Raw genomic sequence first — 22,168 nt, forward strand, 5'->3', positions numbered from 1 at the left:
CACGGTTAAAACATTCTGGGTCGAATAAAATGTTTCATGTAGATTTTGAGCATTTTTTAACTTTTTTTTTTTTTTTTTAATTCAGAAAGAAAATCTCAAAAGTTGTTTCGAACCAAAAATTTGTAACATTTTGTTAGTAAATGTCAAAATAAAACAGCTCGGTTTTTTGGTTGTTTTTCTAAATGAACAATTCAGCAAAATCGAAACAAATTCACAATGTTTTACTGTCTCCTAACTGGCATTTTCCACCAAACAAAGTGTGGGCCAAAAAGTTCTTCCAGCTCTATATGTCCTATCTTTTCACAGCGCTAGGAACTGACATGGAATTGTGCATGTAGATTTTCCGAAACTTTCCATGGCTTGATGGTGTTTAACTTAAATGTGTACATTTGGGGGTTGGACTAGATGACCTCCTGAGGTCCCTTCCAACCCTGATATTCTATGATTCTATGATTACAGAAAAGTGATGTTCTTTGCTGCTGAATTGTAATGAAGCTGAGGAATAAGATGTGCCTATGTATTAAATCTTTTTGAACTAACTTCATTAGCTCCAAATACTTTAATGTGAGCAAAAGGAATTTACAAGGTTGGATTGTGAAGCATCACATGTGTGAAAGATTCTGTATGAAATGAAGCTGATCTAGATCTTTCAAAAACTTCATCTGAACCTAGTTTCAGACTTTCACATGTGCCAAACTTCCCTTCACGCACACACACAATGTTTTAATTAAATGCACAACACTAAATGTTCTCAATTATTTTGGTATTTGGAAAATCCTCTTAAATAGCTAATACAGTGAAATGGGAAAATTTGGGTTGCCTTGGATTCAGATACTTTAACAGATTTTGCAGCATCAAGACACAGGTAATTTCATGAGCACCTCTGATAGCCTTGCATACCCGTCACAACCTCCTCCTGGTTGAAGACTTCAAAGGAAGACACCACAATGATAGTGAATCTAGAAATACCTCTCAATAGGTTGTTGAAGTTTAAAGTATATCCTGTACTGCAAGAGGAAAACAGAAGTGGAGGATAGTTAATTATCCTAGCATAAATAATCGTGGTAAAAAGTTAATATTCAGACTCTATTATGACCTCAGTTAAGTGTGCAAATTTGGCCCTTAATTTTGGTTGTCTGGCTCTAGCAAATGTAGATGTGACTCGATGAGATTCCTGTAAAGCATGCTTGTTCCCTTACTTAGCCATGTTTATGATCGGAGGAGACTTCCTTTTATTTGGCTGTAGTTTGCAGACAATACTACCTGTACGGCTCATGAAATGGAAGCTTTTATTACAGCAACATGAACTTAAGTCTTCCACGTTAACATGAAAAGAGACCCATTACTGGAACATTTCTGCAAATACATGTTGTCTTCATTATCTCCTTGCATTGACTAATTAGGAACAGCGCCCATATACATTTGTAATAGCACAATAAGTGTTAAGTACTTAAACATTCCAACCAAGGAAACTGTTAAGAGTAAATGTTATGTGGTGTACGCTCAACAAGTGACAGCTCTTCAAAGCTGTTATAAATCTAGGGCTGTATGTGCTCTATGCTTAATGTTTTCAAAGGTGCCTAAGGACCAAATGGGAATTTGAATCCTAACTCACTGAGGCCTTGGCTTCACTGGTAAGGTGCGTTTTCTGCCTCTGGGATAAATAACACATGGACACTGTCCTGAGGTAAAAACACAGCAAACACTGGGCACTTTAGTTTTCTCATGAAGTAAATTTGCCAAAGTCAACCCCTGGAGGAGGTATTAGGCTATTTATCTCACAGAAAAACTTGAGTGCCTGATCTGCTCTGTGTTGGTATCTCATGCTGATGCATGTTACCTACCCCAGGGTATAAAAACACACACTTTTGTTTTTAAAGCAGCGGGAACGTGGCCTGTTAAGCAATACGTGATCTAGTCTAGCGTGATAACCTAGAGAGTGTCTGCTACTCTGAAACCTGTCATTTGAAAATGACTTCTGGAAACCTGTTTTGATTCTCAGTCCTGGCCTTTTGGGGGATGTCTACACAGCAAAACCCGTGGCTGGCCCGTGCCGGCTGACTTGGGCAGCGGAGTTGTTTTACTGATGTGTAGAAATCCGGGCTCAGGCTGGAGCCCGGGCTCTGGGAGCCTCCCACCTTGCATAGTTCTAGAGCCCAGGCCCAAGCCTGGAAGTCTACACAGCAATGAAACAGCCCCGTGAGCCCGAGTCGGCCGGCACGGGCCAGCCATTGGTTTTTCTTTGCTGTGTAGACATACCCTATGTCCCTAGAAAACTAGGGGCTGGGAGTGCTGTGGCCGTAGCATTTGCCCACTGAGTGGGGAGTGTGCAGACGTGCCAAACCCACGAAAAAAACACAGAAATTGGGCATGTTTTTGGCTTAATTGGCGTGTGAGTTGTTTGTTGGCTAGTTTTTGGCTTGTTGCTTGTTGCTTCTTTTTTCTAATCGGCTCCCGGCAAGCAGGGGCAAGGGGGGGAGAGAGTCAGGGGTGCACAGGGGGCCCACCCCAGTCCCAGACTGCACCCCAGGGGGATCTAGTCACATAGAGTGTTGGGGTTCTTAGGGATTGGCTTGTTTTGGCCTTGTTTTGAAATGGGATTAGCTTGATGATTGGCTTATTGTGAAAGTCGGGGTGCTTATTGACCGCGTGAAAGTTGGCAACTGTGGGAGTGTGGCCTACTGAGAAACTGCACTGCCTGGCTCCCAGAGGAGTCCTGTCTGGGTTTTCTCTAATCAGGAAGACTGGTTCCCCTCAGGGTCCTGATATGGGACTTATAAAGTAAGGAATACTGGGGGTAACTTCAGAAAAGGATGTGAAGAACATCTCTTCCTTCTCCAGGGCCGGAAGGGGGGAACATGGAAGGAAGTACTCCACTTCCTAGAAATGGCACTTTTTTTTATTATTTTTTTTTAAAGTGGCCTGTTTGTTGCCTGATCAGAAACTAGTACAGACCTTTCTCTTTTTGCATGGTAAATTTTTCATTGCCTTAATGGATGATCAATATTCTAAATGTCAAACACAGACGACACTGACCTTTCTGATGGAAAAGTACTCTGTGCAGTCAACATTTTAACTTTGTGCTGGAGAGGAGAGATGGATATAACCCCACGTGAACCTTTCTGCTGAAAACACTCTCAAACAAACCAGTTAGAAAAGTTCCTCAATTTCCTTGGGAATACCTAGCATCAACAGAAATGCAGAGTTGTGTATCTGTCCGGTACCTGTCAGCAAACTCTTGGGCTAGATGCATTAATAATTTAAATGATATATAGATTCTTAAAGTGCTTTTTGGGGGAGTACAACTGTGTGTGGGGTTGGCTGAATCCCAGGAGCCGGAAGGCTTTCTGTAGAAAGTGTTTTTGGAGTAGCTTCAAAACTGGCCAGTGGTGACTGAGCTTGGTGAGATGTCTCGTTCCCCAGCCCTTGCTCTTTCCACATAACCCTTAGGGTTTAGAACACCCTCTGCCGTTTTTTGTATAACTCTGTTTTCTGTTTAGCATCTGCTAATTAAAGTAAGGCCACAGTAAATATTGCCCTTTCCTCTGGCAAGCTATGCAGTATCTATCGATATGTTGCTAGAAACTAAGAAAACTTATTGTCTGAACAGCCGGAGACTAATATATTAAAAATTGATTTTATGTGGGTAGCACGTGGCTTTGACCAATGACCCTTAAATAAAGGTGAATCAATAGGCAGTGAAAGAAATAGAAAATATTGGCAACCGGGCGGTATATCTAGTGCATTTATACCCAATGGGGTTTGGAGGATGTCTACTGGGCGCACCCTGGTGGTTTTTATATAGGTTCCCTTTGCTAGATTCTTCCTGAAGGAAAGGGGGTTCTCTTCTGTGTCCAGAGTGGTGTCCTGGTTATAGGACTCTGTTTTGCATGGCTTGAATTTTAGGCCTGGTGAGTAATGATTAGAGCTGATTGAATTTACTTTTTCTTTTCTTTCTAGGACAGAACTTTGATTTGTCTGATTGGAAAATAAAAACCTAAAAATTTAATTTTTGAACAGAAATTCTGAAAGAAATTTTTCTATTTTGACTTGAAGTGCTGTCAATTGGGGCATTTTTTGGATTGTGCTTTCCTCCCTTTCCCCCCCCCCCCCTTCCTTTGCAAATAGGAATATAAGAATGCCCATACTGGGTCAGTAGGCAGTCTTCCATCAATGGCCAGTGCAAGATGCTTCAGAGGGAATGAACAGAGCAGGGCAATTATCAAGTGATCCATCCCCTGTCATCCACTCCCAGCTTCTGGCACTCAGAGATTTAGGGACACCCAGATCATGGGATTACATCCCTGACCATCTTGGCTAATAGCCATTGAATTTATCTAATTCTTTGTTGAACCTAGTTGTACTTTTGGCCTTCATAGTATCCCCTGGCAATGAGTTCCACCGGTTGACTGTGCATTGTGTGAAGTAGTACTTCCTTATGTTTGTTTTAAACCTGCTGCCTGTTAATTTCATTGGCTGACCTGTTGTTCTTGTGTTATGTAAAGGTATAAATAACATCTCTCTAGTCACTTTTTCCACACCATTTGTGATTTTATAGACCTCTATCATATCCCCCTTTAGTAGTTTCTTTTCTAAGCTGTTCCAGTCTTTTTAATCTCTTCTCATATGAAAGCTGTCTCCGATATGTCACCTGAAAAGAATGCCTCAGGTGAGGGAATCTCCCTCCCAGCCTTTGCAGTGAATACCGATGCAAAGAATTGATTTAGCATCTCCACAACAGCTTTGTCTTCCTTTAGTACCTCAATCGTCCAATGGCCCCACTGATTGTTTGGCAGGCTTTCTGCTATTCCTTTTTATGTCTTTTGCTAGTTGCTCTTCAAAGTCGTTTTTGGCCTGCCTAATTATACTTGACTTGTCAGAGTTTGTGCTCCTTTCTATTTTTCTCAGGCAGATTTAGAATAATAGAATACCAGGGTTGGAAGGGACCTCAGGAGGTCATTTAGTCCAACCCCGTGCTCAGAGTAGGACCAATCCCCAGACAGATTTTTGCCCCAGATCCCTAAATGGCCCCCTCAAGAATTGAACTCACAACGCTGGGTTTAGCAGGCCAATGCTCAAACCACTGAGCTATCCCTCCCTCTAGCACAGTATTCTACTTCCTCTTTTAAAGTATGTCGTTTTGTCTCTAACTGCGTCTTTCAGTTTGGTTGTTTACTGTACATACTGACATTTTTAGGGTTATTTTGCTGTGGGCCTTTCTTTTACATTTTATTTGGAGTATACATATAGTTTGAGCCTCTATAATGATGATTTTAAAAAGTTCCCATGCAGCTTGCAGGCATTTCACCCTTATTACTGTTCCTTTTAATTTCTGTTTAGCTAGCTTTCTCATTTTTTTGTAGGGAAGAAAGAGAGAGGGAAGTATTTAATTAAAAAAACAAGAGGGGAGAAAAAATGCCCAACCAGAAATCTTTATTTCAAAAAAACCCCAAAGGGCACTACATTTTAAGATGAAATGAAAATGTCATTAATCAAAACAAAAATGTACCTTTTGCTCTAGAAGTGAAGCCCAACTTCACTTTTCGAGAACTCAACATGTTCTCGAAAAAAAATCAGACACTTTTCATGCATAAATTATCCACTGGAAGAGTTTGGCTTTTCCAACCATCTCTAAAGTCTTATTTAGGATTTTGAAGCAACAAACTGGAGCGAGTCAGGATAAAAGACCATGGTTTCATCAAGTAACCATTCTCTGTGACATGGTAACGAGCTAAAACTGCTGTTTGGAAATGCCATGAACCCTTCTATGTTTCATCAGAGTGTTGGTTTGACTGTGCCAACAATAACTTTTTTTTTTCTTTTAAAATGAGACAAATTTGAGGAATAACGAATTCTCTATGTGCACTGGAAGAATTAGAAGATTATCATCAAAAAACCTCTCTTACCAAGAGCTGAAAATGACTGTTTCATACAGGCTGACCAACAAAGAGTGAGGAAGAGGCTTTTACAGTACATTCTCTAAGAGCTTGTCTGATTGAAGCAGATTAAAAGGGCCTGTATATTGTTATTTAAAAGGATTACTGTACACTCTTCTGTGGTGATTGCATGTTCTAGTGCTGTGTGGATTTTTGCAAGTGCTCTCCTTAACGACTGTTGCCAAGGCTCCCGACTATTCAAAAGATCCAATTATAATAAATAAAAATTGAGACACGGTGCGCCCTGCTGTTCCTGTTTGGGAAAAGCTGGAGCTGCCGTAGACTGGAACATCTGAAAAGGGCCCAAGCATTTTTTTTTTTTTAAAGCCATTAAATGTGACTGCACTGCAGTTATCAGGAGATGATGTCTCCTAGGATTTTCCGTATTCTGCCTTCTGCTGTGCTGTGACATACAGCTTTAATCTCTGTCCTACTATCCCCCTCTGTTCTGATGGTCTGATATATTGTAGCCTCTCTTTGAGTTTTGTGTGACCTTTCATTACCTCAGTACAGCTCAGCCCAAATTTAATTTCTTCACTAATTGACTGGAGGCAAAAAGACAGAAAATCGAGCGTTTATATTGTCTTCGTTATCTAGGCTCCAGCACGTCCTTTTAAAATAGGAATAGTGATTTATTCTCTTGCAAGAGGAGAATCCCAGCCAGGGAAATCAAACTTTCCTTCAAGCACATGATTCAAGAGAACACCGGGCTAGAGCCACACAGAACGTGGCCAGATACCCACTCCCATTTTTTTTCAGCACAGATGCCTCCCTCAAACAATTTACTTTGTACACTTACTGCCCTGCTCACTTACTCATCCTAGCCTCCCCATGCAGCCACCACTGGACAGTCGTTAAAGAGCGCCATAACCGCTTCCACACACTGAGCAGAAGGCATTGTTCATGCCTGTTTCTCCTATTTGATTGAACAGCAATACAAATATTGGGAGAAACTTACGTTCTTTGTGTATGAAGTGAGAGGAGAGAGAACCTTCCTCCCACCTTCACCTCTAGCTCAGGACCATTCTCACATGGATCAGTCCTGTGATGTGCTGAACACCTCTTGTATTTCCCAAAGCCAGTGAAAGTCGAGGGCACTCAGCACCTTGCGGGGACTCGTCCTAGCACAGCATCCTAAATCTCGCTGCTCTTCAGAAGCATTCTGAGGCCTTCAGGATGGTTACACTGTGATGTAGTCAGCTGACAATTCTTTTAAACTTCCACTGCAGGACATTTTGATTTAAAAAAACCAACAGCCTAGAATTCTATAGCATTAACATGGCACACACTGAATGTCTTAAAAGCTGGCTAACTGACAGGTGTCAAAAGGTAATTGTAAACATGGAATCCTCATCAAGCAAGTGTTTCTAATGCGGTTCCTCGGGGATCTGTTCTTGGCCCTATGCTATTTAACACTTTTATTAATGACCTGGAAGTAAACATAAAAGGATCACTGATAAAGTTTCCAGATGACCCAAAAATTGAGGCGGGGTAGATAGCGAAGAGGACAGGTCATGTGACAGAGTGATCCGGATCGCTTGGTAAATTGGGTGCAAGAAAACAATGAGTTTTAATACGGCTCAATGTAAGTGTATACATCTAGGAACAAAGAAAGTGACTGTACTTCCAGGATGGGGGACTGTATCCTGGGACGCAGTGATTCTGAAAAAGCTATGGGGGTTATGGTGGATAATCAGCTGAATATGAGCTCCCAACGTGACGCTGTGGCTAAAAGGGCTAATGCGATCCTTGGATGTATAAATAGGGGATTTCTGGTAGGAGTAGAGAGGAGATTTTACTCTGTGTTTGGCACTGGTGTGACCACTGCTGGAATGTGTCCAGTTCTGGTGTCCACAGTTCAAGAAAGGGGTTGATAAATTGGAGAGGGTTCAGAGAAGAGCCATGCAAATGATTAAAAGATTAGAAAACCTGCCAAATAGTGATAGACTCCAGGAGCTCCATCTGTTTAGTTTAAGAGAGAGAAAGGTAAGGGGTAATTTGATTATCGTTTGTGAGTGCCTGCATGGGGAACAGATATTTGATTGTGAGCGCTTCAGTCTAGCAGACGAAAGGTATGACATGATCCAATGGCTGAAGTTGAAGCGAGGCGAAGTAAGGCGTACATTTTTAACTGTGAGAGTAGCTAACTGTTGGTATAATTTATCAAGAGTCATGATGGATTCTCCATCACTGACCATTTTTAAATCAAGACGAGGATGTTTTTCTAAAAGCTACAGGAATTATGCTGAGCAAGTTCTATTTGTCTGTGTTACACAGGAGGTCAGAGTAGAATCGATGATCAGTGGTCCCTTCCGGCCTTAGAATCTATTAATCTATGCTAGGGCCCTAACCTGGCAATAGAGTGTATGGGAAATCATTTGCTAGTCAACCTGTATTCAAACACAGGGCTCTTATTCCCATCCCCAATCCATTTCTGCTCTTATGAGTTGGGGCACTAGTAGAACGAGTTAATGATCCTTTACTACAGGTCATGTCAGCCGCACCATCCTGGCCTGAAATTGCAAAACCCAAACTCCCTGCTCTAGAGCCCGCCCTTAATATGATCTTTTTGGGGTTCAGTACAGGAAAGACCCAACATACTTCCTGGAGACAATTTATTATTCCTCTACTTTTCTCTTTCTTCCAAAGAAATATTTGCATATAATGCTCACCTTCCATGGATCGCGTTTTGTAGTGTATGACTGGTTTAATATTTAGAAACCTGCTGATTGCAACTAGCTTAGCCCCATTATTAAATCTCAAACCACTTTTATCTAAATCTCAAATTTAAAATTACTAATATGTGTAAATCTTGGTAAGAAAAATCACTTACTCTGCTATTCACTAGGTAATGCAAAACTTTGGTGCTGGAAAGCAAAGTATTTTAAGGAAACATCTTATGTCTTACAGAAGCATCTGGTTCTAAGCAAGATGAAACTAGGATATACAGAATAATTCAAAATGACTGCAAAGTCAGATGTCCAATGTATAAATACTGCTGCTGTGCCAGTAAGATGGCTTAGTTCTTCATGATTGTCAAAAATATCTTTTTTGTATTTTATGTATCTTTACTGAGATCTAACTCCCATATAACCTCATCGATCTGCTGCAAATTTGCCTCTGCAGTTTGTGCTATTGTTCTAAATCCTATGGAGTCCAATTCTCATTCAAGATACCAAGGTGCAGGTCCCATTGGGAAACGGCATTAGGGGTTGTGCAATACACATGAGGATGAAATAAGCCCCACTGTCTCTTTTGCTTCATCTTGTAGCTAGAATAACAATGAAGATGTATTTGGGCAGGCATTGGTAGTGGCATTTGTCTCCTTTATATTAAATATTCTTGTTATGACCCACGTATTTTTGTGCTTTTCCTTACTCTCTGTGAAGTTAAAAGAATTATGTTCTTTATCTCTTGAGCAATTGGACAAATGGTGCTGTCTGAAGACCACATTCTGCTGGCAACGTCTCACATTTTAATGTTTTCCCAATTGCTATAAAAACAGTTCATCTCCACACACTATAACCTGAGTAGAACTTGCTGCGCTGTCAAGATTATAGCTTGGCTCTGACCACTGAGGCAGTCATGAGAGAGTCCAGAAGCAACACTCCTCATCCCAGGGGAAGTGGGGGGAGACGGGGGAAGAGTCAGGGATGTTTTGAAGCTCCGTAGCTTGGTCATTGTTGCCGGGGACTGGTTCCAAGCGTGTCTGCAGTGCTATTGGTGCCACCCGTGGTTATTACTATGTACTCCTGTGGAGCAGTTTACATAATTAGCCGCATGCTGGACATTTTTAAGTCTGAAAATTTTTGCAAAACTCTACTTCAGGGTCACTTGGCATTGCTGTTACAAATAGTTGTTCAGCTGCTTGAGATTAGATTACTATGGAAGGTCATAGCCAAGCTAAATTTGTTCGCGTACTTCTATTTTTTGTATTGATTTAGGGCAGTCTTTGTAGAGTCACTGATTATAAAGCCATGAAGGGACCATTGTGATTATCTAGTCTGACCTCCTGTATAACACAGGCCCGACGACTTTCCTGAATTCCTGTTCAAACAGGGCTGTATCTCTGAGTTTTAGCTCAGTGTGGAGGATTGTTTTGTTATTTAGTGGCTGCTAAGCCCCTTTCACTCCATTGGACGTAATTTCATGCACCGAAATGCTGCAGGCTGGATATAGGCAGGAAGACCAAATATGATGCAGTGTCTCCCCTGCTGCCGTAGGCAGCGAGTTCTATGGGCCCGGGGTGCCTGGGCACCAGGAATATTCCTGGTCTGGGGTCCGGCTCCAGCACTATTTGAGGCCGGGTCTCTCCCTCGGCCCTACCTTGCGCCCCTGGATGCTCCCGCGGGTGATTTAAAATGGCCCCCATCCACCACTGGCAGCGCAGCGGAGCCGAGCGGCTTCCTGCCTGCTCGCTCTACATGGCTGCCGGCCCCTCTCTGTGGCCCCTGGGCGGGGTGGGTCGGATCTGTCCCCACACGCTGCTCCCGCCCCAAGCGCCCCTGCGGCCAATAGGAAGCTGCAGGGGCAGTGCCTGGGGGTAGCAGTGCACGGAGGCCCCCCAGCTCGCCCTACCTAGGAGCCCTAGGTAAGCGCCACACCCTCCCAGAGCCTGCACCCAAACTTCATCTCAGAGCCTGCACCTCTCACCCCCTCCTACACCCCCACGCCCTGCCCCAGCCCAGAGCCTGCACCCAGCATCCAAACTCCCTCCCAGAGCCTGAACCTCCCAGAGCCTGCACCCCTCACCCCCTTCTGCATCCCTGCCCCAGCCTGCACCCAGCACCCAAACTCCATCCCAGAGCCTGCACCCAGACCCCCTCCCCCACCCAAACTCCTCCCAGAGCCTTAGGCAGGTGGGGGGGCGGAGTTTGGGGGAGTGGAGTTGGGGGGGCGGACTGTGGGTGTTGTGAGCACCACCAAAATTTCTACAAACCTGCCACCCCTGCCTGCTGCTCACCAAGGTATCATTGGCTCTTTGCCAAGTAGCATCAGATTTTTAGGGCCTTCTCTAGCAGTTTCTGTTTGGGGCAGAAATTGGTGATGTGGAGTCAGGTCACTTCTTCGTGTAACTTTGTTTGTTTCTTGGGGCACAGGTGGTGGTGGTGGTGGCAGTCTACTAGGGTTGACAACTTTCTAATCACACAAAACCGAGCAACCTGCCCCGCCCCCGCTTCTCTGAGGCCCCCCCCCCCCCCCCCCCCCCCCCCCCCCCCCCATCGCGCGCTCTTCGCCACCCTCCCTCACTTTCACTGGGCTGGGGTAGGGGATTGGGGTGCGGGAGGGGGTGAGGGCTCTGGCTGGGGTGCAGGCTGTGGGCTGGGACTGGGGATGAGGGGTTTGGAGTGTAGGAGGGGGCTCTGGGCTGGGGTCGAGAGGTTCAGAGTACAGGAGGAAGTGTGGGCTCCAGCTGGGGGGTGGGGCCAGGGATGAGGGGTTTGGGATGTGGGAAGGGGACTCTGGGCTGGGGCAAATGTTTGGGGTGCATGGGGGGGGGTGCAGGGTCTTGGCAGCGCTTACCACGGCTCCGAGGAAGCAGCCACCAGGTCCCTGCGGCCTCTAGGTGCATGGGCGGCCAGGCAGCTCTGCGTGGTGCGCGCTGCCTTCGCACCAGCAGATGCTGCATCCTGCAGCTCCCATTGGTCATGGTTCCCAGCCAATGGGAGCTGCCGAGCCGGCACTGGGGGTGGGGGCAGCACATGGAGCCTCCCTGGCCGCCCCAACGCCTAGGGGCCGCAGGGACCTGGCGGCCGCTTCCGGGAGCAGCGCAGAGCCAGGGCAGGTAGGGAGTCTGCCTTAGCCCCGTGCCCATCGCTGCTCCACCAGCCGGACTTTTAACGGCTGACCGGAGCCGCCAGGGTCCCCTTTTGACCAGGCGTTCCGGTTGAAAACCGGACACCTGGCAACGCTATGGTCTACGCACAGACAATTTCCCCCTGGCTGGAACAGCCAGTAAAGCACAGCTGCCCTGTCCCCAGGTGCAGCTGTCTTGTGCCTCTTTCTATCTTCGGGGCCTCACATAAGTCTTGCTGCCTCACAAACTCTGTGCCTTTTGCACTCCTGGCAAACTCCTAAGCCAAGGCTCCTTGGGCCCCACAGGATTTAGGAAGGAGACTTGGCCACTGGCCGTCTTTGTATGCAACTCTGCATGTAATGCAAAGAAAGCTCAGAAAGGGCTTATGGCTTGGAGACAGTACTTTAACTCACCCAATGACCTTAACAACCCATCGGTTGTGGCTACTGCCGACATCTCTACCTTTCCCATCCTAGGGGCTTATGTGTCACTGACCCCTAGTGGGCAAGAGACAGTTGTTTGCCGCACCCATCTTGTCCCCTTTGCTGCCTCTACTCCATTGCGCTGTCTGTGCACAGGGGAACAAGCCAAGGCAGGGGTGTCCTACCCAGAAGCGCCCGTGCGGCAGCGCAGGAATCTGGGGTGACCTGCCCATCAGAGGAGCTGAGATTCTCTGAATGAAGACGTTGCAGGTTCTTGCCGGGCACTGAAGTCTGCTTACGAAAGCATGTAACTGATGAACAAACGAGAGAATGGGTGGAATGAGGCCCACCCTGCTGCTCTGTGCTGGTACAGCTTGACTTCAATTTTCTGCTTCATGTGGCGATTGCATGAGGGGAGGACAACTTAGAGAGATCATTAGAGGAAAAAGAGCAAACGTGTCCCAGCTCCGCAATGTATTATTCATCGCCAGACCTACTGCATTACCCTGTTGAAATGCGAATAATTAGGACGATTTCTCACTTCCATCAGCTGCACTGCTGAATCCTGCTTCCAGGGAAGCCATTCCTACGGAGATGAAGGTCTGCAGTGCCACAGCCTCTGCTTAGGGGCCAGTCCAGCTGCATGCTGAGCAACTCCCCTCCCATTGAAATCTGTGGGAGCAGCGGGTGCTTGGAATCTTTCAGGAGTGGACCCTTAGTTTATAACAGTTGCAGGACTTAAACAAGCCAATTTTGTGATGTACTTTTATTTTAGGGCCAGATCCTGTTCCAACTGAAGTTAATGGCAAAACTCCTCCATTGGTGATGGGCGCTGTGCCGGGCCCTTTATTTGGAAGGCGTAAATCAAGTAAAATAACTTGTTCAAAAAAGTAAAACTGTTACTTTAAATAATAATTTTTTTAAAAAGTAGAAAGTACCCTCATGCGATTCTGTGCAGATGGAAGAGCCCAAACTCCTCCTCCTCTTCCTCAAGTGGTGGCTTCCTTTGGTTGCTCCCCCACCAGCAGATGTGATGCAGCCCTCACATCTGAAACCCAGGCGTTAGTGATTCCTCTCGGCCCTTTCTCCGGGGCAGGAGGTGGGTGGGAAATGGTTTTCCTGTCTTGTGAGAATTTGACATTGTGAAAAATTTTCCGATCTCGAATTGGGACGGAAAGTCAAAACTTCAGCTTTTCACAAACTGAAAACCCAAAAAATGTTTAGGTTCGGGTCAATGGAAATATGTTTTGCTTCGATTTTGCACTTTTTTCCTTTCGGTTGTGTAAATTTACTAAAATTTCTAAACGAAAAGTTGTTTCGATTATCAAAAAAAATCCTGACCCTCTGGTTCGACAACCCTGAAACTCTTTTACCAAAAATGTTTCGAGTTGGATGGCTTATTGAACCTGACACTGGTTTGTGACATTTCAGTTTTGACAAATCTGGTTGGGTTTGGGGGGGGGTTTCTCAAAAAAAAAAAAAAATTCCCAACCAGCTGTACCCTCCAACTTTCCAGCAGTAATAGCAGAGAAGGGATTTGCTAAGGACTGATGGGAAATGGGGACTCCATTGGCCCAGAGGATTTCTCCAGAACTAGAAGCAGCCTGTGTGGTAGGCCCCAGTGTGATGCTGCATATCAAATGGTCCTTTTGTTGGCTGGGGGTCAACAGTCCCTCCTTGCTCAGCAGTGGTGCTGAGACAAGACTGGGTGGAGCTGTAGTTTCTAGGTTTTTCATGACTCCTTCACCAGCTTTCTGTGTGTTGAGCATGTCCGTGAGGAAGAAGATCAGGTCAGCCAGAGGGCAAAGGTCCTACCTGAGCAATGGCCCCCCCAAAGTGCTTTGGTGGCAGCCAGCTTTTGCCCCAAGTTTCCCAGCCATGGCTCTAGCAGCTCCTGGTTTTTCTCTGTCACCTAAAGCCGCCGGGCTGCCCTGTCTAATTCTGTCACAGGAAGTGGTGCACCTGGGAGGTCTCTTCTCAAAGCTCTCTCTCCTCCTGTCACCTGAAGAAAGGTTCGCCGCGATTCAGGCCCTGAGCAATTTCAGGGCTCGGCTTACCAGCACTTGCAGTTATAGGTAGGATGCTCTCTACGGAAATAGCACCATTTATGCTCTGCGGTAACATAGTACATCAGCAAATTCAAGTGCTTCTTACTGTTTCCTATGTCCCTATTGTTCCTTCTGCTTCTTACGGCGAAGGCTCCTTAGGGGCGCAAAAAGGCAGGAAAACGAGCGAGAGCACTTCTTGTATTGCCACTGACTAGGCAACTTCAGCAAACCCATGTATTGCTATTAATCTCTCCATTCATCTTAACAGGAATAGAGATGGAGTTTTGTATCCTTCGGGGTCTTGCTTGTTAAGTGACTCTTGGAAGAGTGAGAGCCCTTGACCCCTTCCACTTAGGGTGGCATCAAGTTCCTGTCAGAGCTCTAGCAGGATTTAGAAAAAAAACTTGCAAGGCTCTCCACTTCTTCCCTTTATCCTGAAACTACATTCATAGCAGGCGATGCCTTTCAGACTGCTCTGTGTGTCCTAGACAGAGCATAGCCAGGTCCTCTCCTCCCTCAGAGATGAGAATCTGGGCTTTGGGACTTGCATTCGGGATAAAGAAAGAGGAAAAGCCATGTGCTAGCCCATACCGTTAATCCCCAGAAGAATTCCCTCCAGCCCTGCAAGTCTTACATCAGACACCTGCCAAATGGTCACGACCACAGTTGGAAATCAAGACCTCTGCAGCAGGGTGGGGCTGAAAAAGGAACTCACTGTTCTGAATCTGGAAAGAGGAAACAGCCCACAAGTCCAGGAATTCTCAGTTCCCATAGTGATTGCAACCATTTCCATATACCCATAAGAAAGGCATGAGGTTCCTAACTTATGAGCGAGGGATCCTGACATTTTTCCTGTTTGTACCAGGATGGGGCTGTGATCAGGAGAAAGATGAGAAGCACTTGAGTGACTGCAGTGTCTGACACTTCAAAGTGTAAAGTCCTTGTAGCTGACCTTGGTAGAGAGGCCGTCCCTAGGATATTGAATTTTCCATCTTGCACTATGATCTCAAAACACTCTTGCTTTCACTGGAGATAGTTAGATGGAAAATAGCCTTTTTGCCCCCAAATAAAAAAATGAATGGAAACGTGTTTTCCCCCCTACACTTCTTTGTAGCAAATACTTACTATTTTCCAGCAAGCTTGACCCGAGCCGTTTGCAGCTGCTCTTCGAAGGTGTATAACGCAAAGCATGGTAACCGAATAGCTGCAAACAAAGATCTAGCAGATGCTCCATTGTCATACTGTATTGAACTTCCAACTTTTTTAAAAAAAATCAAACTGCAAATACTGGTTACATATGGCCCTTAGAGGTCATTTTAGAAAGAAGATAGAGCAGTTGATCATCTTAATTTCAATACGTTCTGAAAAAGATTCCCAAACTTACCAATGTCTTGCAAGCATGTGTCTGTCTTGCACTTGGGCATAGCTTAACTCCCACTCCTTCCATACGCCCCCATAATTTGCATTTTGAAAAGCTTATGTGTATGTCACCCTGGCCCCTGAAAATGGAATGAAACAAACCTGGCACTGTTACATTTTAGAATTCACTTCTGTGAGTCGCCTCTGTGTGAGTATTTCCTCCATCCAGGTGAAAACACTTGCATAAAGATCGTGGGAAGAGTTGGTTACACTATGGTAGCTCACTAAACCAGAGAAAGCATTTACTCTCAGATTTTTGGGGTAAAATGTTAATACCAGGAAGACAAACCACAATTTTCAGGTTGAGACCAGAACACCTCAATGTGCATGAATTACAGAAATGCAATTAGTGCTGCAATGCAGGTCTTACTTTCCTGAAAAGTTCCAGATGGGAAAGCTTAATCTGCCAGAGTAATCTATTGAAGGATCAGGACTGGAGAAGCAAAGTATTTAAAACTGACTTTCCAGCCAGCCTTTAGCATCTCGCATTAATCATGGAGCAAAACAATGACAAAAGCATACTGCTGCTTATGCAAGACGGTCATGGAGGAAAGGATGGCTTTTAATATTTTACTGTTTGTTAACGTGGATAAGGCTGCACTCAACTCTTTGTGTCACAAATCAGCTATAGTACAACACTCCTGTAAAGGATTTAGGATAGCTGACTTACAATTAAATTTGTTTGTCTGAAAGAATAGCAGCTCAGATCAAAACGATTTGGGACTGATTCTACGCTCATGCAAATTGGAGGTAACTCCATTGGCCTTACATGGGTGCAACACTGGTGTAAGAGGAGAATCGCTCTCTGAATTCCAAAACAGCTGCAGAAGGTACGCTTCTACTTCACGGTAAGTGGAGTCCAATAAGTGGAGAAATAAAATGCAAGACGTTAGAGTTCACTAATGAAAGATTTTGTGATGTGCACACTTCAAAATTAAAGTCAACAGCAATCCCTCATGTGTTACCTCTTCGAAATAACTTTGTTGCCCAGAACACGTAGCTCATGATAGCAAACCAACCCAACCAGAAACAAGCTGAACAAGTTCATAGAACTGAGTATAACATGTGTAAAAAGAGTAACTCCCCCAGGTTGGAGACTGTCGGACCCTCAGCCCTGATCCTGTCCCTCTAGCTTACACATACACACACAGTCAGGGTTACTCACATGAGGAAGAGGGCATGCGGGGCCCCGGGGAGATGTTTCACTTCCATCTTTCACACACTAATGATAACGATAGCTTGATGTGAAAGAAAACGCATCCAATTTTCCCCAGAAACCTTGTAAATACCTGACTTAAGATACATCAAATAAATCTTGTTTGAAAGGAGTCCACAGACAGCTGCCACATATACTGCTGAAGAACTGTGTTTCAAAATGGTATTGCTGTTATGGGCATATTGGCTAGTTTCTCTTGCTTCAATTACACTTTTAGCTGCTATTATTTTGTTGTTCCTGTAGCACCTAGCAACCCCAGGACCCTATTGTGCTATGTGATATACAAACACAGTCCTATCACTAACTGCTATGTACAGAGGGGAGAAAACCTGAGGCCCAGGGAGATGAAGTGACTTGCCCAAGGTCATCCAGCAGGGGCAGAGCCAGAAATAGATCTCACAACTCTAGGTTTCCAGTCCTGCATCCAAGCAACTAGACTACACTGATAATATGGAACATCATGGTTGAAGCCCTGGCCTTCTTGAAGTCATTGGGAATTTTACTTTTGATTTCAGTGGGGCCAGGATTTCACCCCATAATTGCCTTCATGTCTGCCCAGGTATCCCTGCCTGAGAACTTGGAGAACACACTGGCATGGGAACTTGGGCTAAAGCACAGAACTATTGCTCTCCTCTCCTTTGGGAAACATCTGGGTATCCTGCACCAGGTCAGCACACTTGGTTTTAACAACTGGAAAGGGGAGGACAAAACTTGGGAGGGAGGAGAGAGCTAGAAATCATGTCATCAGCGGTTCTTGACATTGCTCGTGTTGATAGGAGCTAAAATGCTATGCAAATATAACTTGTATTGTATTTTTGCTATTTTTCCCTAGCATTAAAAAAACCCTCTAATTTTATAAACCTCCTGATCTTAGCAATTTTTTTGGTGACCCCAAACACCTTTAAGTGGGTTTTTTCCCTTGTCTTGGTCTGTCCTAACTCGTCTGGGAGCCTCCCTCCCCAAGCATTCTGACTGTCACCCGTTTCTAACATCTCTCTTCCTGTTCTGAAACTCAAGCCGCATCATAATGGGCTATGTAGCTGAGTGGGCTGGTGGCCTTTAAATCTTGGAGGTCTATTTGTGCTGGCTGTTTGGGATGCACTTCCTTCCTTCAAGAAAGCTTCACCCCCACAATTCTCCCAGGCGAGGTTGGCTTGATGTGTGAGACTTAGTCGAGTCTCCCACGTGAAAGGATTAGCTGTTTAAGGCACCACTGTTTCTCCTCTGCCCCAAAAACAAACATTCAACCAGAAAAAAGTTCAGTCCAGAGAACCCCCTGTGTCAGGGAGTTGATAGCAGCAGTGATCATTGTACCACACAGTGCAGTTCTTCTCAACAAAACAGTGTGAAGCAATTTCCAGATATTTCACTTCTTGGCTCTGTACAGCACAGAAGCGTTTGAGCTACTTGACATTGTTTACAGGAAATACTTACTGAGGATGAAGGAGAGGAACGCTTGAACTCTCCAGTGAAATATGCACTCTCATTATGGTTGGACCAGAGCAGAGGCTTGGCTTGGGGGGGAAAAATAACAGGGACATAAAACCAGAAATCTAACGATGCTGAAATCCTGAAAACGAACATTATCTCACTCTTCTTTTTTTTGTTTTGAGTCCCAATTGTATAGGACACCGCTAAACAGCTTATATACAAAATACACACTAGACTATAACAGGGTTCAAAAAATAACTAGATAAGATCATGGAGGAAAGGTCCATCAATGGCTATTAGCCAGGATGGGCAGGGATGGTGTCCCTAGCCTCTGTTTGTCAGAAGCTGGGAATGGGTGACAGGGGATGGATCACTTGATGATTCCCTGTTCTGTTCATTCCCTCTAGGGCATCTGGCATTGGCCACTGTCGGAAGACAGGATACTGGGCTAGATGGACCTTTGGTCTGGCCCAGTGTGGCCGTTCTTATGTTGACCAGAAAAAAAGCAGAGACTTCTTATTTTCTGTGGAAAGCCCAGGATGAAGGAAAGCAAAATCTCACACTAACTGTACACTATCAATTGTCAAAAGGTGAATAAAGCACCTATAATTTTGGTGCTGTGATTGGATGAGTCTCGTACAGAATCTGGCTTGATTTTCTTTGGCTAAGAATGGAGTAGTATGGGCTGGTATTATACACTTCTAGTAATTATAGTGTTTGCCTGGCAGCGAATGCTGTAGATATGTAGCTAATGCTACAGAACAGACCATTCGTGTGAGTTATGCCAAGGTAGGAAGTGTGTGGAAGGGCCCATCTTAAAAACAGCCTCGCTTTGTCAAATGAAAGAGTCCAATTGCACGTGTCTCTCTGTTTAGGTGCTCACTTAAATTCATCTGTCAGTAGATGCTAGTCCGTCTTGGAGAATATAAGCTGCTTTGAGTCCCTAAGCATGAAATTGTCAGTGTGTGATAGAGATTTAAGTGCTTAAGCCACTTTACAATGGTGTAAGAGCTCATGCTTTTCTAAATGTTTAAAATGCCTTAACTCCTTATAGTGTAAGGCTTTATTGTGGTACCAGCACTTGTGCTACCATAAGGACTTTTCTTTAATAAACTTAGGAAAATAACCACGCACACAAACCCTACTAATGTAGCAATGTTTGCACAGGTCGGACCATATTTTATTTTTCTTCTTTTTGTGCATATCACAAACTCTAAACAACAGTGGGCACAAGCAAAAATGAGTGCACGGTGCACTGGTTTGCATCTGAACGTGTTTAGCATGATTGTATGCGCTCTTTTGGGGAAACTGTATGCAAATAGGTCTCCGGAATCTTCTCTGGTGCATACAATTACAGCATCTGTGTGGATGACCGAGGTAAATGTTCCAGCAATGCTAACGGGGTTGTGCTGCATGTATGTAAAGTAGCATACTATACATTCCATTTAATCCTGTAGCTTGAAAAGTGACTTTTTAAAAATCTACTTTTGGAAGTAATATGTGGGACTAGACAGAAATTCACTTTTTTCCAGTTTGTGGACTTTATACACATAACAGCACCTTGAATATAGTCAGTTTAAGGGCTTCCCCTGCATTGTTAGTTGTAGGTCTTTCACACAAATGGGAAAAATGAGAAAAAAGGACAAGTATTAAAATTAAAAGGAAGACCCAAGGACAGGTGGGGGTGTGCCTGGAAACTGCCTTTAACCCTTTTTTTATCCTAGACAGAGTAGATGTCAAGACCCTGGAATCTTTAATTCTACGTCATAGATCCCTATCTTTCAGTTCTTTGGTATCCCAAATGCCCACTGACTTCCAGGTGTGTTCACTTTTGTACAGGAATATGTATTTTTAAAGTAGAAAGATGGCTGTTCATCGTTTCACTGAGTACTTTGAGGAGAGATACTATGTAAATGTAAAACTATTGTATTTGTATTCAGGCTTTGATTAATTGCAGCTCGCGGCTTTTTTTTAGTGATGTTGTTAGCATGGGAATAGTTCTCTGTACATTTGCGAAGAGTAGGCGAATGAGACAGCTCATTAACACAAAGTATGGCTTGCCTGCTGGTTAGCTACCCAGCTTTCTTTTAATCTTCAGATGACAATCCAAATGTTCCAAGCTTTGCTTCCTTTGCTTTAAAAGAAATCTTTGGAACACTTTCCCAACATCCCTTGCAAGTTCTTTTCGTAGATCTCTGTAGAAGGAGAGAGAGAAATTTCCTGACTACAACTCTGGATTTAAATTTTTGCCCTTCATGTAGAGATACATCTGAACTGTAAAGTTCACCAGAGGATCTGAACCTGTCCAGAGTGTTTGGTGATTTGTAACCAGGGTCTGGCTTAAACCACATTATCTCCTAATGACAAGGAGGGAGGACTTCAACTACTCAATGGTTTTTTTCCTGTGACCATGCAGGTTAAGTGTAGAAGTCACTTGTGGCATTTGTTTCTCTTTCCTTATGAAGACTGGACTATTGTAAAAATCTTCGTACATTTGCTCCACAGATGTCATGGCGTCCGCAGTATCGCAGTTCAAAGTTTCGAAATGTCTATGGGAAAGTGGCAAACCGAGAGCACTGCTTTGATGGGATTCCAATTACCAAGAATGTTCATGACAACCACTTCTGTGCTGTTAATGCCAAGTTCCTCGCCATAGTAACGGAGAGTGCTGGCGGAGGGTCCTTTCTTGTCATTCCACTGGAACAAGTAAGTAATTTTTCCTTAACAAACCTGATTGAAGTTCAGTGGTAATCTTAAAACACAGCTGTTAAAACACACGTTCTGTCCCAGGAATCTCTTTAATACCATTGTGACAGGCTGAAATCTCTGGTATTTTTTTCTTTTTAAGTGTGGCTTTCTTGTTTAGGGAAGTGAGACTTTAAAGCCGGTTTAATGAATTGTATCTTTCTTTTATATCATTTAGGAATAAATAAAACATTTGTATGCAAAAGGGTCTTCGCTATAATGGCCCTTTGTATCTTTTAGTCCATATCTGCATTAAGATTGCAATGCTGAGGTCTTCATCAAGCATTACTTAGTCCTTACTAATAACGGGCAAATAATCCATTGAAGCAGACAGGAGATTGCCTCAGCAACAACCCAATGGATTTGGCCCTAAAGCCTAGCACTCTTCCAACGGAGCTGCTGCTAATGCTACTACATAGGAGCCACGCCAGGAAACGTGTCTTTCCGAAATCACAAATGTCAGTTGTCTCTCAGCTGTGTTGTGCCTGGTAATGTGGAGTGGTGGATGTAACGTTAGCCACTGGAATTGGTGGCTACTGACCCCTGTCATGTCACGGTACACTGTTGACTTTTGTCACTTTGACCGGATCTTTCTAATTGCACAAAACTGAACACTGTTGCCCCGCCCCCTGCCCCGCCTCTTCTCTGAGGCTCCGCCCATGTTCATACCATCCCCCCCCTTCCTCTGTTGCTCACTCTCCCCCACCCTCACTCACTTGCTCATATTCACTGGGCTGGGGCAGGGGGTTGGAGTGTGGTAGGTGTTGAGGGCATCAGCTGGGGGTGCAGACTCTGGGATGGGGCTGGGGATGAGGGGTTTGGGGTGCAGGGGGGGATCTGGGCTGGTGGCTGGGAGGGTGTGGGGTGTGGGAAGAGGTATAGGCTCTGGGCTGGGGGTGCAGACTCTTGGCTGGGGATGAGGGGTTTGGGGTACAAGAGGGGGCTCTGGGCTGAGGGGTTCGGAGTGTGGGATGGGGCTCTGGAGTGAGGCAGGGGGTTGGGGTATGGGAGGGGGTATGGGCTCTGGGCTGCAGGTGTGGGCTTTGGGGTGGGGTCAGAAATGAGGGGTTCAGGGTGCAGGAGGGGGATCCAGGCTGGGGCAGGGAGTTGGGGTGCAGGTGGGGGTGCGGGTTCTGAGAGGGAGTTTGGGTGTG

The 22,168-nt window shown here is 44.8% G+C and overlaps 1 protein-coding gene across 1 annotated transcript in view; it reads left to right on the forward strand.

Moving 5' to 3' along the window:
• The window catches only part of CORO2B (coronin 2B), a 101,026-nt gene that overhangs the window by 47,383 nt on the left and 31,475 nt on the right, over positions 1–22,168 (forward strand). The window contains exon 2 of the mRNA XM_029910757.1: positions 20,775–20,975. Coding sequence (XP_029766617.1) covers positions 20,775–20,975 — 201 coding nt within the window. The remainder of the gene's footprint in view (positions 1–20,774; positions 20,976–22,168) is intronic.

Source organism: Terrapene carolina, unplaced genomic scaffold (genome assembly GCF_002925995.2).
Source record: "Terrapene carolina triunguis isolate 2854851 unplaced genomic scaffold, T_m_triunguis-2.0 Scaffold67, whole genome shotgun sequence".
Lineage (NCBI taxonomy): Eukaryota > Metazoa > Chordata > Testudines > Emydidae > Terrapene > Terrapene triunguis.